This window comes from Macrobrachium rosenbergii, chromosome 26, assembly GCF_040412425.1.
Source record: "Macrobrachium rosenbergii isolate ZJJX-2024 chromosome 26, ASM4041242v1, whole genome shotgun sequence".
NCBI lineage: Eukaryota > Metazoa > Arthropoda > Malacostraca > Decapoda > Palaemonidae > Macrobrachium > Macrobrachium rosenbergii.
The window spans coordinates 16,846,333-16,866,007 of record NC_089766.1 but is presented as its reverse complement, the minus strand read 5'-3'; the positions used below and the strand labels follow the sequence as shown (position 1 = coordinate 16,866,007).

Here is a 19,675-nt window from a genome sequence, read left to right as displayed (position 1 = left end):
GGCGATGGGTTTTCTTCGTCTTCTTCTTCTTTATGAGGGAGCTGATGGGTATTGTTAACCAACTGCTTTTCAAGATAAATATATAGACATTGTTTGATCTGGATTCTGTTGCTAATTGTAGTCCTTTATATCGTTCGTAGTTGTTTTTATTGTATATTGTAATTTTTCCCAAAAATTTACAGAGCACGCTCTCTCTGTAGCAGAACTTTCATTTATTTGATATTCGAAGGTGTATAATTTACTGTCTTGAATCTCTTACAGTTTAGTGCTATATATTTTAGCCTGTTGTCGTTGGTATTTTTTACATTTTCATGTCCTTTAGATTTTTAATGAAATCTTTTTCAAGAAAAGCAAAATATTTAATTGATAAACATTTTATGAATCCAGGCTTTTATATAATATACTGTTTTGGTGAAACTTTCGGTGGCCTTATAAACATGCACATGAAAAATAAAGGCAAATCATCATGTTTAATATTCATTATAATTCGTAACATAACTCCTTTCTATTACCAAGCTTCTGAATTCTCGCCCTACTTCTGTTTGCGGTGGTTCCTGTAATTTACCATCTTTTAAGAGAGTTCTATTCCCAGCTAGTCTCATCTGTTACAGGGGAATGAGTACAGTAAAGAAAACGACCTTTGGTAATGACAAGGGTGACTAAAGGTATCATGCGTTTGTCGCGTTTTCAGTATCTCCCACAACTTGTCGTTTTTGGTTATTGTGATGATTATTCTTGTACGTTTTTTTTTTCATGAATTGTTCCCATATAATTTGTTTTCAAAGGTTCACGACGTTTGCAAACGTATTTTTATTTAGAATATAGATACCTGTTTTTTAAAGCGATTGTTATTATTATTATTATAATTATTTGTTTTTTACCATGTCGCCACTGCGGTTTTCATTCTTTTATTATGTATTAATTCGAAAATGATTTCTCGCGTATAAAATTTCCATTTATTACTCTACCAGAAAGCTACCTTCCTGACATTGGGACATACACTCTCGTTGCGCAGTTTTGGTGAAATGTATTATTTAACCTGTCGGTGTTACGGAAAATGGTTTGATTCTCCTATTTAAAAGTTTTGATTAATTCAGTCCCATCAACCAGAGTTCATTATCGCCTGTAATAAATAGTAACAGTTATTTTTCCTACAAAATATAGATATTCAGAGCAATAAAGTTTATAAACAAAATTATTAGTCTTTACTTATATGTGTTGAGTTAAGTATATCATAGTTTAACCAGACCACTGAGCTGATTAACAGCTCTCCTAGAGAGGGCTGGCCCGAAGGATTAGACTTATTTTACGTGGCTAAGAACCAATTGGTTACCTAGCAGCGGGACCTACAGCTTATTGTGGAATCCGAACCACGTTATATTGAGAAATTAATTTCTATCGCTAGAAAATAAATTCCTCTAATTCTTCACTGGCCGGTCGGAGAATCGAACGCGGGTCCAGCAGAGTGCTAGCCGAGAACTATACCGACCCGTCCATTTAACGCGATGATGGGAGACCGCGGACACCGCGAAAAGCATCTTATAATTAACTATTAATGGAAGAATAAGTACCAATAAACGCTTGAGAATACAAGCCATCATTTTCTCTCTCTCTCTCTCTCTCTCTCTCTCTCTCTCTCCCTCTCTCCTCAGGGAAGCCTAACCTATCTACACCTTTCTTTGGTCCTCACACACTATCCGGCCACTTCTCCCCCCTCCTCCTCCCACTCCCCACCCCCCCTCCCCCCAAGACAAATCGAGCGGGGCAACTCTTTACTGACACACGACGTCCACACGTGCTATTGGCCTTGTCAATCAGCCTGTCATATCAATGCGGCTGGGGAATAGATGGAGTCTCTCTCTCTTTCTCTCTCCTTCCTTGTAGGTTTAGTTTTAGTATCTCTCTCTCTCTCTCTCTCTCTCTCTCTCTCTCTCTCTCTCTCCTTCCTTGTAGGTTTAGTTTTAGTACTCTCTCTCTCTCTCTCTCTCTCTCTCTCTCTCTCTCTCTCTCTCTCTCTCTCTCTCTCCTTCCTTGTAGGTTTAGTTTTAGAACTCTCCTTCCTTTAGGTTTAGTTTTAGAACTCTCTCTCTCTCTCTCTCTCTCTGTCTCCTTTCCTAACAGGTTTAGTGTTAATACTGACTCTTCCCTCTCTCTCTCTCTCTCTCTCTCTCTCTCTCTCTCTCTCTCTCTCTCTCTCTCTCTCTCTCTCTCTCCTCGTCTTCGCCTGTAGTGTCTTGAGACACGTCTCGATTGCAATAAAAGCAATCTCTATGTAAATTGCCTTACGACGCCATTGTACGGAGGAAGTTTGTTTTAAAGGGATGGCTGTTTGATGGTGTTTTCATCTTTTAGTTTTTTTCCGATTGTATGTTTTTGTTGCCTTGCTTTGCAAGCCTCGGTCTTGCAGTTGATTGGAATGTAAATGAATTGGTGTTTGCTTCGTTCTGATGTGGGACTGGGCTGCGGGTTTGTCGCTGCTGGCTGCGTCCGAAACCCTTTTTTTGTTTTATTTTTTTCGTGGGGTTCTGTGAGTGGCAAGTGTATATAGACGCGTTCTGTTCCGAAGTTCCTTTCCACGCATACGGACGCGGTCGAGCTCCTCTTGATTTGTCTTTATGGCTGCAAGGCGCAATATCCAATGATACTTTGATTTTTATGGTTGATTGACGTCTCTCTCTCTCTCTCTCTCTCTCTCTCTCTCTCTCTCTCTCTCTCTCTTAGATTAGTGTGTCATTTCGTATACTTCACGTACTCTCTATCATTTAATTATTTTTACCATTTTTTACTCTCTCTCTCTCTTAGATTAGTGCGTCATTTCATATACTTCTCTCTCTCTATCATTTAATTATTTTTACCATTTTACTCTCTCTCTCTCTCTCTCTCTCTCTCTCTCTCTCTCTCTCTCTCTCTCTCTCAGATTAGTGTGTCATTTCGTACACTTCACCCGCTGTCTCTCTATCATTTAATTTTTTTACCATTTTTTTACTCTCTCTCTCTCTGTCTCTCTGTCTGTCTGTGTCTCTCTCTCTGTCTCTCTCTGTCTCTGTCTCTCTCTCTCTCTCTCTCTCTCTCTCTCTCTCTCTCTCCGACTGGTATTTCATTTAGTATACTTCATCTCCGCTCGCTATCATTGAATTATTTTTACTTTTAGCATTTCTTTCATATTTTCTCTCTCCTCCCTCTCTTTCTCTATCTGTCATATTTTTACCGTGCTCTCTCTCTCTCTCTCTCTCTCTCTCTCTCTCTCTCTCTCTCTCTCTCTCTCTCTCTCTCTCTCATTACCAGTGAGGGCGTTAATTGTTTGTCATCATGTACCCCTTCCCTACGATTAGTGACAAGAAAATTTGTACATTCTTTTCTACTATCTTTAATATTCCAGGAACTGCGAGATTTGAAAGGAATTCTTTCCGGGAATATTTTGTCCCGTTGCTGGTTTTAGTACGTGTTATTGATCAGAGTTTTTTTTTTTTAAGTGTCTATTTATAACTATTGTTTTTACGCTTCAGTCAACAAGGACCCACATTGTTAAGGGATATTTTTAGAGGGGTGGGGGGAAATAGCACTAATTCCTGTGGAGTTCAGATAAAAAGGGATATTTTAGATTCACTCTTATTAGGAATGGTAACGTTATTTTTGTTAAATGATAATTCTTCCTTTTTTGGCCTTTACGTGTTTTGACATTTTTCCTCTCCGACCGACGTCTGGTTTTCCCTGTCTTTTATTCTGAGAGAGAGAGAGAGAGAGAGAGAGAGAGAGAGAGAGAGAGAGAGAGAGAGAGAGAGAGAGGGGGTGTCTACCTATATTTCCTCATAAACCAAGAGCTTGCCCGAGCAAGCATATAGCCAACATTCGATAGAAATCAAGGATACCTATATACGACGTCAACCGTTCTCAAAGAATGATCATGTATTTTATTTTTATAAGACTTGAAAGTTCGTATTATCATGATTGGGTCACAAGGTTTTATTTTGTGTTATTAGACACTAAATTGTGTGGACTCCGGTGATGATTTGACCTTCGTAAAATTGATTTGAACTCTGTTGAATTTATGCTAACATTTATGGACCAATAAAATTTAGCTGAAAATGGTATTATCCTGCCTCGTTTGGGTAAGAACTTCTTTTTTTATTTCCAGATGGAATTTATGTGAGAATTGTCAGCTCTTAGAATTGGAGTGAGTAGTTTGACAATGAGTGAATTGGTGTGAGTAGTTTGAAAAAAGGTAAAGTTAATCCAAAGGGCTTAATTGTTCTCATACGGAAATTTTAGTTAATTTTCATTCTTTTAACCAATTTTGAGAGTCCTGAAGTACTTCTTGAGTTAATTTAGTAAATCACGGTGTTATCTGACGGAGCTCAGCCCCAGTTTTTTATTTGAAAACTTTAGAAATAAAAATTACACCTGTGTTTTTTTAGGGTCTTCTGCAGCAATTTTGAAACTTTTGTTCATCTATAGTGGTCCTATAGTGCTGTCGATTTGAAAGCTCTGTCTTCCAAGCTTCAATCATGGTCCTATAGTGCTGTCGATTTGAAAGCTCTGTCTTCCAAGCCGCAGTCATGGTCCTATAGTGGTATAGTGGTGTCGATTTTAAAGCTATGTCTTCCAAGCTTCAATCATGGTCCTATAGTGGTGTCGATTTTAATGCTCTGTCTTCCAAGCCTCAATCATGGTCCTATAGTGGTGTCGATTTTAAAGCTCTGTCTTCCAAGCCTAAATCATGGTCCTATAGTGGTGTCGATTTGAAAGCTCTGTCTTCCAAGCCTCAGTCATGGTCCTATAGTGCTGTCGATTTTAAAGCTATGTCTTCCAAGCTTCAGTCATGGTCCTATAGTGGTGTCGATTTTAAAGCTCTGTCTTCCAAGCCTCAATCATGGTCCTATAGTGGTGTCGATTTTAAAGCTCAGTCTTCCAAGCCTCAGTCATGGCCCTCTAGTGCTGTCGATTTTAAAGCTCTGTCTTCCAAGCTTCAATCATGGTCCTATAGTGCTGTCGATTTTAAAGCTCTGTCTTCCAAGCCTTAATCATGGTCCTATAGTGGTGTCGATTTTAAAGCTCTGTCTTCCAAGCCGTAATCATGGTCCTATAGTACTGTCGATTTTAAAGCTTTGCCTTCCAAACCTCAGTCATGGTCCTATAGTGTTATAGATTTTAAATCTGTCTTCCAAGCCTCAGTCATGGTCCTATAGTGGTGTCGATTTTAAAGGTCTGTCTTCCAAGCCTCAATCATGGTCCTGTAGTGCTGTCGGTTGTAGAGCTATGTCTTCCAAGCCTCAATCATGGTCCTATAGTGGTGTCGATTTTAAAGGTCTGTCTTCCAAGCCTCAATCATGGTCCTATAGTGCTGTCGATTGTAAAGCTCAGTCTTCCAAGCCTCAATCATGGTCCTATTAGTGGTGTCGATTTTAAAGCTCTGCTTCCAAGCCTCAGTCATGGTCCTCTAGTGCTGTCGATTTTAAAGATGTCTTCCAAGCCTCAGTTATTGTCCTATAGTGCTGTCGATTTGAAAGCTCTGTCTTCCAAGCCTCAATCATGGTCCTATAGTGCTGTCGATTTTAAAGCTCAGTCTTCCAAGCCTCAATCATGGTCCTATAGTGCTGTCGATTTTAAAGCTCAGTCTTCCAAGCCTCAGTCATGGTCCTATAGTGCTGTCGATTTTAAAGCTCAGTCTTCCAAGCCTCAATCATGGTCCTATAGTGGTGTCGATTTTAAAGCTCAGTCTTCCACCAAAACTCAATCATGGTCCTATAGTGCTGTCAATTTTAAAGCTCAGTCTTCCAAGCCTCAATCATGGTCCTATAGTGCTGTCGATTTTAAAGTTCAGTCTTCCAAGACTCAGTCATGGTCCTATAGTGCTGTCGATTTTAAAGCTCAGTCTTCCAAGCCTCAATCATGGTCCTATAGTGCTGTCGATTTTAAAGTTCAGTCTTCCAAGACTCAATCATGGTCTATAGTACTGTCGATTTTAAAGCTCAGTCTTCCAAACTTCAGTCATTGTCCTATAGTGCTGTCGATTTTAAAGCTCAGTCTTCCTAGACTCAATCATTGTCATATAGTGCTGTCGATTTTAAAGCTCAGTCTTCCAAGCCTCAATCATTGTCATATAGTGCTGTCGATTTTAAAGCTCAGTCTTCCAAGCCTCAAAGTAAAATTTGTAACGAAAAGTAAATTATGAACAGTAAAAGTAATATATTTGAAGGGAAACCTTGAATTTTATTGTAAAGTTCTAGAAATAACTGTAAAAGAAACTCCGTTTCCCCTGAACTCTATCAAGTCTTGTTTTGCAAAATATGGAGTCTGTCTCGTGCTGAACTCCGTTATACGTTTGAAATTACTGAAAAGCCTCCAGTCCTTTCGTTGCTTATTGAAATCCTCTTTTCCTTTAACTCTGGGAAACGTCGTTTGAGAGAGGGGGACGCATTCAACGCAATAACTGATCTCTCTCTCTCTCTCTCTCTCTCTCTCTCTCTCTCTCTCTCTCTCTCTCTCTCTCTCTCCAGGAGATACTGGGATCCGATTGGAAATGAAATCAGAATGGGTCTGAATTCGTTGGTCTAGTATTTTAGGTTTGTGCACTGGAGTCATTTGCTTTTGGGGAAGAAGAGTGATTCACGTCGTTATTATTATTATTATTATTATTATTATTATTATTATTATTATTATTATTATTATTATGCTGACGAAAGTAGGGCTGCATTGCTGTATTCTAGTCGTAGTAATGACAATATTACCTTAAAAGTTTATTCTGCACTCAATCCTTGTACAAAAGGGGTTGTTTTTTTTTTCATGTGATATTCGGTTCACTTTGTCCGATGAAGTGGGTGTGTAATCAAACTTGTAAGCAAGCGTCGCAACGATTATGGTAATCATCGAGCAGATGAGGATATTAAAGTTAATTTTTACTGGATAGATATACCTTATTTTCCATTGGTGGAACGATGAGTCTTCTTGAGTAACCCTAAGTATAACTTACGAGAGGAAATTAGATCTCTGTCGGAAAACGTCTCTGATGAAATATCCGGAGTTAGATTCAAAACAACCTGTTCATGTGATCTGCATCCTAACTTTCTGAACAGGACTGAACTCTGCACCGGGAAAATGCTCATGTTTTTGAACAACTTATTTCTTGCGAAATAAAGTTTTCTTACGTCTAAAGAGCAATTTTAATTGAAAAGGAAATGTGTCCGCACGTTTCAGAATTAAGCCCCTTCAGTTTATACGTTTCGTATATATATCATTCGTTGTTATATTACCCAACCACTACACTGGCTGGTTAATATACCTATTCCATGGGGCACTTCTTTTTCTTTTTAATTGAATTTCAGTTGTCCAATGAAACTAATTATGTATACGTATATAATACACACCATATGAATAAATTATATATATATATATATATATATATATATATATATATATATATATATATATATATATATATACATACAAATTATACACACATATATATGCACACACACAACATGTAATTTTTATGAAGTAATTATGATGTAATTTTTATGAAGTATTTATGATATCCGGCAGAGGGAATCGAATTCGGGATGCCGGTTCGATTTCGCTACCGGACATCATAATTACTTCATATTTCTTGCATTTACTGTAGACCTAAGGGTGTGTAGTGACAATCGTATCCACAGTGTGAAAGGAGTCTCGAGGGCATTGTGGCTATAACAATTACATGCGTATCTGGTAAAAAGTGACCAATAGATTCTATTATAGACATTATATATATATATATATATATATATATATATATATATATATATATATATATATATATATATATATATATATATATACATACATACATATATATATGTGTGTGTGTTTATATATAAGCAAACTTAGTGTGTGTATATATATATATATATTATATATATATATATATATATATATATATATATATATATATATATATATATATATATATATATATATATATATATATATATATATATATATATATATGCAAGGCAGTTCAAATATTACAGCTGTTACGTCCAGAAAAGAGAAAGATGGATCTTGAAATGGATTTTTTTACGAGTTTTGCTGCTGAAGTGATGTGCAGTTGTTTTTACTTACAGCCACCTTACTTGGTTATCATTGGATAGTTAATTGCATATTCACCATGCTCCTTTTTCCTTATAGATGGGATAGTATGAGAATGGCACAGCCTTCTGGTTTTTCGTCTGGTCTTTAGGGATGAGTCTGCATGCCTCATCCTTTTTTTTTTTCCTGACAACAGTAAACGCTGGCAACGAGGTACATCTGGTTAGACTGGTGGGCGGTAAGGTAGGAGTGATCCACGGACCTTGCAGATGTCATTCTAGCGCTGCCGCTCAGCCACTGGTGTTTGAACCTCTTGCTCCAACATTAACATGGAGTTTTCAGTACCTTTCCATAGCGTTATGGCTGCTTCACGTTGACTTACCGCAGTTTATTCAGGTAACTTGATAAAAGCAGAAAGCCGAGAGGAATTACACTAGGGCAGTTAAGAAATGATCTTTTATCAAAAGCTGGGTTAAAAGGAACATTTTCCCGTCTGTCTGTCTCTGCATTGCTTTGTGTCTGCATGCCTGTCTGTGTGTCTGTCTATATGTGTCTTACCATGTTTATGCATCAGTATGACACAGACCATGATCCATCTTAAACATGCCTTTTCTACTTTCCAATCTGTAAGACAAACTTCATTCCATTAATGACAACATTTGTCTCATGCAAACTCCTGGAGGAGAAAAAACCGTATTTAGTTAAGACGACAAATATGGTCTGTCAAAAAGGACGTGGTTTTAGAGATATTGTTCGTGCCCTGATATATGAACGTGAAGGGGACAAAGCAAATTGCTAAAATTTCTCGAAAATATTTGCATATATAAACGTCTATTATCTCCCCCCACAAACTGGTAGGTGGGAAGACAAACATGCTAAGTACCATCAGAAGTTGAAGAATATTTCAATACGTGTCTTTTTACGTTAAACAAACTTGTGGGAGAGAACACAAGCACGCTCTGCGCTGCCTGAAGTGAAATAGGTTAAATATACCGTATCTCTTATTTGTTTTAAAACTTGAGAGAGAGAGAGAGAGAGAGAGAGAGAGAGAGAGAGAGAGAGAGAGAGAGAGAGAGAGAGAGAGAGAGAGAGAGAGAGAGAGATATCTAAAGTGAAACAGGTTAAATATACATACTCCTCTCATTTTACAAACTAGAGAGAGAGAGAACGTGCTTTCTGAAGAAAGTGGGTTAAATATACATACTCTTATTTGTTATTTGTTTTACAAACTTGAGAGAGAGAGAGAGAGAGAGAGAGAGAGAGAGAGAGAGAGAGAGAGAGAGAGAGAGAGAGAGAGAGAGAGAGATGTCTAAAGTGAAATAGGTTAAATATACATACTCCTCTTATTTTACAAACTAGAGAGAGAGAGACAACATGCTTTCTGAAGAAAGTGGGTTAAATATACATACACTTATTTGTTATTTGTTTTTCAAACTTGAGAGAGAGAGAGAGAGAGAGAGAGAGAGAGAGAGAGAGAGAGAGAGAGAGAGAGATATCTAAAGTGAAATAGGTTAAATATACATACTACTCTTATTTCTTATTTGTTTTCAAACAAGAGAGAGAGAGAGAGAGAGAACATGCTTCCTGAAGAAAGTGGGTTAAATATACATACTCTTATTTGTTATTTGTTTTAAAAACTTGAGAGAGAGAGAGAGAGACACTAAGCACTGCCGGAAGTTAAATAGTTTGAATACATTTGTTTAGTGCTGAACGAACGCGAGGGAGAGAAAACAAACACGCCAAGGGCTGTGTCAAGTTAAATCATTTAAAGGGTTCTTTTTTGACACGGAAATTCGAGGGACTGAAAACAAACAATCTAATTTCACGAAGAATGTAAATATCCTTCGTGTTTTCCCCTTCCCTTGCGACTTCATTGGCACCCTCGCTACAGGACACAAAGCTCTCTAGGACTGGGGATTGATTGAGTGAGAATTATCTGGCGTCCCAGATAGGACCGTGGGGAAAAAGGGTATATTCTTTATCTTGACTTTTTTTTTCCCCCTTCAGGTTAGGGCGCGTCTCGGTGGTCTTCCATTAAAGGAAAATATTTCAGTATTTCATAGGAGCCACATCTTAGTCATTTATTGTATTAATCCGTGATCACAACAAGGTAAAAAATCTGTAGGTAAGTATATTTAAGGAAAGCCCTTCAAAAATCCCATCCATACATAGGAATATTATTTCGTACTGAAGAATGGCGAAAAACTGATTAGAATAAAACCAAGCAAACAAGGTAGTGGCAGATATATGTAAAATAAGTACAGATAATTTAATTTGCTCTTGAAATAACCAGTGACCACGTTAACTAGAGACTTTTAAGATATAAAGGTAATATATTGTTTATAACAGTGGAATATTTCTTGGATGTTAGCGTGTCAGTTTATATTTTTGTAAAGTTTATGTTGGATTGTTTACCAAGAGTTTCCTTTTGTGTGTGTGTGTTTTTGTGTGTTTCTTGAATGAGATGTGTTTTTTAAGTTCCCCAGATGTATTTATTTTGGTCTATTATCTGTAGATACCACTTCCTAGAAATGGCTAGTTATAAAGGCAACGCACACTAGTTCGCTGATATACATCAGACTAAAGTTATATTAGGGAGGCTGTGTTCATTTAAAGCCTTCGTAGGTTTATCTTCTCAAATGAAACACTCCACCTATGGAATATGCATGTTTGAGTGCATTGTCGTTTACGGGCCGAGACTGGCATTTGTGTATATGCTCCATTTACCGGCACTGTTTGCAGTGCTGAATTATGTACACATAATTTGTACAGGAAGAGATAAAGCTGTCCTTTGATGAGTAATTCATATCAATTCATAGGAAACGCCTGCGTAATCATCATCATCATTATTATTATTATTATTATTATTATTATTATTATTATTATTATTATTATTATTATTATTATTTCAGTAGGTGAAACCTATTCACTTGGAGCGAGCACAAAGGGGCCATTGACTTGAAATTCAAGCTTCCAAAGAATGTTGGTTTCAACCTCCCACCGCAAACACCACACTGCAGCAGTAACTGATCATGATACAGAGCCAGTGATTTTTCATCGGCCTGGGGGAGACGCGAAGCCACGACATCTGAGTGACACGCCACAACACTAACCGCTATATCAGCAGACCAGTAAAATGATATTGTCAATATTGTTTTTATAACTATTATTATTTTATTATCAGTTTTGTGTGTATTCGTATGTAAGGATGTTTTTATATAACTGAAAAGTTTATTATTATTATTATTTTAGCTTTGTTGTTATTTGCATATAAGAATATTTTATAAAACTGAAAAGTTTTGTAAATGCTTTTTATTATTATTATTATTATTATTATTATTATTATTATTATTATTATTATTATTATTATTATTATTATTGAAAAAAATTTTCTATTTCTGAGTGGCATTCCACTAATCGACATCCAGCATCAGTCTTTGATCTGAGTGATGCTGACTTCAGGGAATTGATGCTGTTACTCTGTGGCCTGTTCCAGTTGGGTGGGTGACGCTGGGATACGCTAAAACACGCTAGATAAGTCGTATTTGGGATATTTTGCTATACGCTTAGTCAGGTTAATATTGGGATATGCTGGGACTTGGGATGATTTGATACAATAAATATATTATGGAATGATGGGATACAATAATTATATGGGATGTTGTGATTCAATAAGTATATATGGGTTGATGGGATACGATAAATATATGGGATGATGGTACACAATAAGTGTATATGGGGTGATGGGATACAATAAGTATATATGGGATGATGGGCTACAATAAATATATGGGATGATGGGATACAATAAATATATGGGATGGATGAATGGATACAATAAATAAATGGTATGGTGGGATACAATAAATATATGGAGTGATGAGATACAATAAGTATATATGGGATGATGGGATACAGTAAGTATATATAGAATGATGGGATACAAATATATGGGATGATGGGATACAATAAGTATATATGGGATGATTGGATACGATAAGTATATATGGGATAATGGGATACAAATATATGTAATGATGGATACAATAATTATATGGGGTGATGGGATACAATTATTATGCATTTTCTTTCAGATGATTGTTGTGTGTGGGGTATGTCCATTATTAAGTAATGCTGTGTGATTCTGTTGGGATGATAGTGTGTGATATTCTTTTGGGTGTGGGGATATTTTGATACACATTATTATTATTATTATTATTATTATTATTATTATTATTATTATTATTATTATTATTATTATTATTATTATTATTATTATTAATCAGAAGATGAACCTTATTTATATGTAACAATCTCACAGAGGCCTCTGACTTGGAATTCAAGGTTCCAGTGAGTATGGTGTTCATTTGAAAGAGGTAACAGAAGGTAATAGGATACGCAAAAATAAGGAATCAGTTATTAGAAAAGATAAAAAATAGATTAACAAATCGGAAAAGAAATAGATAAAAGTATTAAGTAAATTACTGAAATACAATGAACATTGCTCAATAAAACGTTGGAGCACTCCGGGACATTTTTTTTAAAACCGGCCATTGAGAGAGTGATTACGTGATATCTTTCCATTCTTTTGTTTTATTTATTTATCTTTTTTAAAAATACAGCTACTCTGTTCTCTCGTAGGATTTGCCTCTTAGTGTTTATAGGTAAAATTTATGGTGTATTATTATTATTAATTATTATTATTATTATTATTATTATTATTATTATTATTATTATTATTATACTGGCCGATGTGAGGGTGATGATAATTTTAACTGTGACAATTGGTATTACTAATATATCAGTTATGATAATTATTAGTATGACATTAATACATCTAAATGTATTCCTCGATTCCTTTGTCGGAGACTCATTTAACAAATGGCATTGTATTTCCCCTTTCTCTCTCTCAATTTTTCTCTCTCTCTCTCTCTCTCTCTCTCTCTCTCTCTCTCTCCCTTTCTTGGTCTGGGATCGCGAAATTTCATTAAGTATGAATGGCAGAGTAATTTCCAAGGAGGTAGCTGAAGGTTGAGTAATTTGAGAAAGCGGCGCCGTTTATTTTACTCGTTTCTGCGTCCATTCATATTCGTTTGTCCGTTCTTACACGCGTTTGAGGGTTTGTGAATGATTCTGAACAGACGCAGGTCCTATATGGATACAAGGCATATCACTTGTAAATGCACGTAGACAAACGTTTTGTTCTTCTTTGAAATTCCCGGGTTTATCTGTTTTAAATCCAGATGATTTATTGCTAAAAGATATTTCCGTGGTCCATGCCCCGTAGGGGGGTAGTACCGCCAGTGCACCTCACGGGTTGCACTGTAGGCATTACTAAAGGTTCTTTGCAGCGTCCCTTCGGCAACTAGCTGCAACCCCTTTCGTCCCTTTTACTGTACCTCCATTCATATTATCTTTCTTCCTTCTTGCTATCCACACTCTCCTAACAGTTAATTCATAGTGCTACTGCGAGGTTTTCCTCCTGTTACACCTTTCATACCTACCTAGCCTCAATTTCCTTTCCAGCACTGAATGACCTCATAGGTCCCAGTGCTTGGCCTTTGGCCTAAACTCTATATTCCCTTCCATTCCGTGGTCCATAACAAAAATTGTTGTAATGCCAGGTTACATTAATCAGTCAGTTTTACACAGTAATATAACATGAAAGGGGGTTTATGAATGTGTTTCATTTTAAGTTTCCATTAGTGTCTTATCATACTCGCCTAAGTGCTTCTATTCAAGTGTGAGGGTTTGTGAATGTTCGTGTACAAACATATTTGTGTGCAGGTTTCTCTATGCGTCCGCTGTATTCATGCGTAAGGGTTTGCAAATGATTTCACACAGATATATTACAATGCGAGTTTATCTTTGTGACCTTTCATAATCAATGGCGAGTTCGTATTCAAGCGTTAGCAGTTTAAATTATGTGGGTTACTTGTTGTTTATTGATAGCGTTAAAAGAGTAGACAGGTTTGTGAATGTTTGCATACAGAAGTATTTTGTAGTGTGGGTTTTGTTGGGTTCATTCTTACTCGCCTGTGTAATTGTTTTCGAACATTACCCAGTATACTGGTCCGCTGGTATAGAGGCTAGATGAAAAATCACTGGCTCTGTACCATGATCAGTTATTGCTGCAGTGTGGGGTCTGCGGTGGCAGGTTGAAGCTAACATTCTTTGGAAGCTTGAATTTCAAGTCAGTGGCCCCTTTAGTGTGCTTGTTCCATGTGAATAGGTTTCATCTACTGAAATGATAATATAAAAATATGTGGGATTATGATTACTTGTACACAGACCTGTAACGATAAACAGGTTTGTGAATATTTGCACATAGATTACTGTATGAGATTTTCATTGCGCTCATTCATACTCACCTGCGCGGTTGTACTTACGTATGATTGTGATTGCTGGTAAACAGCCATTACCTACGTCAGTTCCTGATTGTATCCACCCATATTACCTCGAGTTTTTACTTAAATATGAGGGATTTGTGAATGCTTTTGCACAAACCTTTGAGTTTCGAAAGAAACAATTGAGACTGGCGTATTAATGTTGTATTGTATATGAGATTTTAAATTTTGGTTGTTGGAGCAGGAATTCAAATATATATTCTTATCGCATACGCCGTGAAAATAGAGGCATTAAGTGAATTAAGTTAGCATTAAGTGTTGACTGTTTGTTTCCCAAAGTTTGGGAGTAGAAGGAAACAGTCAACAAACCGTGCAAACCGAAGATCACTCCACCTGCACTTAAATTACTTGAGAATCATGAGAACCTGTGTCGCAGCCAGTATGCTTCAGTTTATTATTTCCCTTGAGATCAGACTGTAAGCGATAGTCAGCAGTATGTCAAGACTCCCGAAGAGTTAATATCCCTTAACCAACTCGCACACAGTATCATCGGTTTATCTGATTGGTTCAAGAAGAAGGGAAGTTACCGAATAATCCGCCAATAAGAGCGTGTCATTTCAAAGTGAATCTGGCGACTGGCTGAGTAAAAATTCGTTCTTTATCCGTTGTAAAATTTGTTGGTCATGTTAAAAAAGTGGCCTTTGTAAAGGATGTTGATTGTCGTTAATGGAAGAATGGAATGAGTGGCATCAAGTATCTGTTTTGGCACACACGCATATACATACACAGTATATAGTATAAACTACACACACACACACACACACACACACACACACACATATGTATATATACATATGCATATTTGTGTATATGTATATATATATATATATATATATATATGTATATATATATATATATATATATATATATATATATATATCTGTAAGTTAATCAAACAGAATTCCCAGAAGGTAACCATCCAGAAGGTAACCATCCACAAGAACGGATCTAGATATCCGACTGTATGCCCTCACGACAGGTTTTGTACACTACACGGGGATTCATCATCAACGGGCAGAGCATCCTAAAAGAAACTGTTTCTTTCCGTTACAGATCCCGTCATTTAGATTATTCCAACAAGCATTCCTGGGGGGATTTAGAACCTCGCTTGATGAAACCAATCCTCTTATTGTATGTAAGCTATGTTTTCTGGGTTTTCAGATTGCTCCAAGTCTCCCCATTCCTTGTATCTTACTCTTTTTTTAGTTTTCTGTAAAAGAAAACTATTGAGAAGACTTTGTCTGTCCGTCCGGACTTTATTCCGTCAGCACTTTTTTCTGTTCGCCCTCAGATCTTAAAAACTGCTGAGGCTAGAGGGCTGCAAATCGGTATATTGGTCATCCACCCTACAATTATCAAACATACCAAATTGCAGCCCTCTAGCCTCAGTAGTTTTTATTTTATGGAAGGTTAAAGTTAGCCATGATCGTGCGTCTGGCTCTGCAACAACACAGGCCACCACGGCCGGCTTAGAGTTTCATGGGCCGTGGCTGAGACTTTCATACAGCTGTACTGAAAACTCGATTGCGCCGAAGAACTTTGGCGCATTTTTACTTTTTTTTTTTTTTTTATTAATATACCGGATTTTGCACCAAGCCAAAAGGTTGGCATGACTCCACACGAGACATTTTGTTCTCTTGTAAATGTTTCTTAGCATTCTTCATGTAGCCTACAGATTGAATTATATTCCATTTTAGTGACTTCATTCAAGAACGGGTCCACCTTGCCAATCACAGATCTTTTGCACCCATTGGGATTTTTTTTTTTACTTTTATTTATCTTCTAATTTTGGTTTTTAGCTACTATAACCAGTAAATAATCTTACAAGGGTGGGGTGGTGTTAGGAACAAGACAGCCCAACTCAGTGTTGGTTCTAATCCCTGATAAATTGGGAGGGTCAGAGTCAGGAAGTCATCCGTCCGCAAAACATCTGAAAAAAACAATTATGAAATGAGCCGTTCAAGATACAAACATCTGTAGGGAGCTCATTAAAACCGGTGTGTGTGTGTGTGTGTGTGTGTGTGTGTGTGTGTGTTTTAACAACACCGATACTAATAATAGTAATGTATTGAGAGAGAGAGAGAGAGAGAGAGAGAGAGAGAGAGAGAGAGAGAGAGAATGGCTTTGTAAGTCATGAGGAAATATTCGCATAGAAAATTCTTCAACGATGTGACATCATGTCCTTAGAGTGTATCGGGGGGTTTAATGAAGCATAATGATGTGATTGCCAGGTATGGGCCGAGGGGCGGGAGCCGTTGGGGAGGAGGGGAGTGGAAGGGTTGGGAATTTTTTCCTTGAAATTTCGGGACAGAATATTGGAGAAGATGCAAGATTATTTCTTTATGTTCTTGCATAGGTCATTATAATAATAATAATAATAATAATAATAATAATAATAATAGGTGTTTTTGTTATTATTATTATTATTATTATTATTAACTTCCTGATATGTAAGTTTATTAGTACATATTAAAACCTCTCTCTCTTTTCTCTCTCTCTCTCTCTCTCTCTCTCTCTCTCAGCCTATTTTACAGAAAGTTAGAAGTGCTTTCACTTTTTTTCTAATGATCTCCTCTCATGTATAGAAAGTTTTTAATGGACAATTCCGATTTTTGGGAAGAATTATTCTTTCCGTAGGCATAATTAGCCGATTCACAATAAATGACGTGGTTTTATCTCTCTCTCTCTCTCTCTCTCTCTCTCTCTCTCTCTCTCTCTCTCTCTCTCTCTCTCTCTCACAGTTTGTAGCAAAATTAAGAAAATACAAAATTCGTAAAATAATTATTTCTGAAGTAGTAATTCTCTCTCTCTCTCTCTCTCTCTCTCTCTCTCTCTCTCTCTCTCTCTCTCTCTCTCTCTCTCTCTCACACACACACAATTTGTAGCAGCGCTAAGGAAATACAGAGTTCGTAAAGTAATTATTTCTGAAATAATAATCTCTCTCTCTCTCTCTCTCTCTCTCTCTCTCTCTCTCTCTCTCTCTCTCTCTCTCTCTCTCTCTCTCTCTCTCTCAACTCGACATACAGAGGAGGACCCATCCAATTTCAACCCTTTCCGAAGGATTCTTCTCTTCCAAAACCCACTCTTGGGGCTCTACGAGTATTCCGTTTGTTTAAACTCCCATAGAGGATCTGCTCCACCTCAACGCCTCCGTAGGAAACATCACAAATTAGTCACCAGCGCCTCTTAGGATCCAGTCCAACTCCACCCTTCGGAGGATTCAGACTCGCAGGAAGGTCCATCCCTCCTTAACCAGCTCCTAAGGACGCCCTCCACCCCACATGAACCCTGTCATAGGATTCACTAACCCCTGATGAAGGATCCAGCCCAGCAAATCCCCTCCGAAGGGATAATCACATTCATAGCCATCGTCAACAAATTCTGAATGGCCATTAATTATTTCTCAGGCAAAACCCATTAACTATATGGCTTCCACTATCACCCTATAGTTTACGCACGATGTCCGGGAAAGTTGTTTACCCTGATAATCCGCAAATAGCGGACGGGGGATTAAATCCCTTTCACGCCGCTAGATACGCTACAGTTTTTTCTCTCTTTTTTGTAGTTGTGTTTGAACGCCGTAGTTTTTTCTTTTCTGTAAAATTGCTCGGGCTGTTATCACACATGGAGTAAATGGGATGGTAGTCGTAGAGAAAGAGAGAGAGAGAGAGAGAGAGAGAGAGAGAGAGAGAGAGAGAGAGAGAGAGAGAGAGATTGTTTTGAGGTGGACTTGTAATGAAAGCGGCGTTAAGTTCCGTTTTTATTTTTTTTGCTTAGGTAAGCCTTTAAGTTAAACACTAAGAGCTTGCACGTGCATTTGTGCACTTAGAGCTTGCACACAATGATGCCGCAAAGAGAGAGAGAGAGAGAGAGAGAGAGAGAGAGAGAGAGATTGTTTTGAGGTGGACTTGTAATGAAAGCGGCGTTAAGTTCTTGTTTTTTTGTTTTTTTTTTTGCATAGGTAAGCATTTAAGTTGAACACTCAGAGCTTACACGTGCATTTTTGCACTTAGAGCTTGCACACAATGATACCGCAAAGAGAGAGAGAGAGAGAGAGAGAGAGAGAGAGAGAGAGAGAGAGAGAGAACTGGTATGTCTGTGTGCGATAACAACGTTTTTATAAGGCATGATTCTTTTCCATACCTTAAAGTGAGAAAGGATGTATTAAAAAATCGGAAAGCAAACGTCTGAACTTTACCGATTACTAGGTTTTAGAGAGAGAGAGAGAGAGAGAGAGAGAGAGAGAGAGAGAGAGAGAGAGGGGGGGTCTGGTTCTTTTCCGACATAGTAAGTCTGCAGCTTAGAGTGAAAAGGGATTTATTAAGGAATGAAAATGAAAACTAGGTTAGAGAGAGAGAAAACGCAACTTGCTTCCCATTTGTTACAAGACATATTTAGAGAATTAGCGACCGAAATCCCCTTGAGCCTTAAATGCTTTTATGAGATTTACACGGATTAACAAATGCCCTTGACTATTGGGTGTCGGGCTTAGCTGCCGTCGGCTCTGAAATTCCAGTTTTTGGCGCAACGCCGATGTCGCTTGTTCGTAATGGCTTTTTATTTACCTACTCATTCTTTCGTTCATTCACTGTTTTGTTACGGGATTTGTGTTAGTTCCTCGTTGGGCGATTCGGTAGAGTTGTCGCCTAGCACTCGCTAGGCCCGAGTTCAAGTCTCCGACCGGCTAATGAAGAATTAGAGGAATTTATTTCTGGTGATAGAAATTCATTTCTCGCTATAATGTGGTTCGGATTCCACAATAAGCTGCAGGTCCCGTTGCTAGGTAACCAGTTGGTTCGTAGCAACGTAAAATAAGTCTAATCCTTCGGGCCAGCCCTAGGAGAGCTGTTAATCAGCTCAGTGGTCTGGTAAAACTAAGGTATACTTAACTTTGTGTGTGTGTGTGTGCGCGCGCTCGCGCTCGTTCCGGAAGGATTTTTTGAGAATGCTGTTTTGTTATATGCTAGTAAATTTCGATCACTGAAGCTATTGCTTAGATGAACGACACAAGTAAGCGTAAGTAAATGCCACAAATAGATACACACATGTATTGGCTGGTTTCATCCCAAAAAATGTGTTGCAGCTTTGAACGTCTTAGAGCAGCTCACATACATACATACATGCAAACATACATACATACATACATACATGCATGCATACGAGGACCCACTAAGCGATACATACATACATACATACATACATGC

At 37.6% G+C, this 19,675-nt stretch overlaps 1 protein-coding gene across 1 annotated transcript in view; it reads right to left on the bottom strand.

Moving 5' to 3' along the window:
• Positions 1 to 19,675, bottom strand: part of LOC136852701 (junctional sarcoplasmic reticulum protein 1-like) — a 37,171-nt gene that overhangs the window by 176 nt on the left and 17,320 nt on the right. Inside the window, exon 4 of the mRNA XM_067127615.1 lies at positions 1 to 62. This exon is cut by the window's left edge and continues 176 nt beyond it. Coding sequence (XP_066983716.1) covers positions 1 to 62 — 62 coding nt within the window. The remainder of the gene's footprint in view (positions 63 to 19,675) is intronic.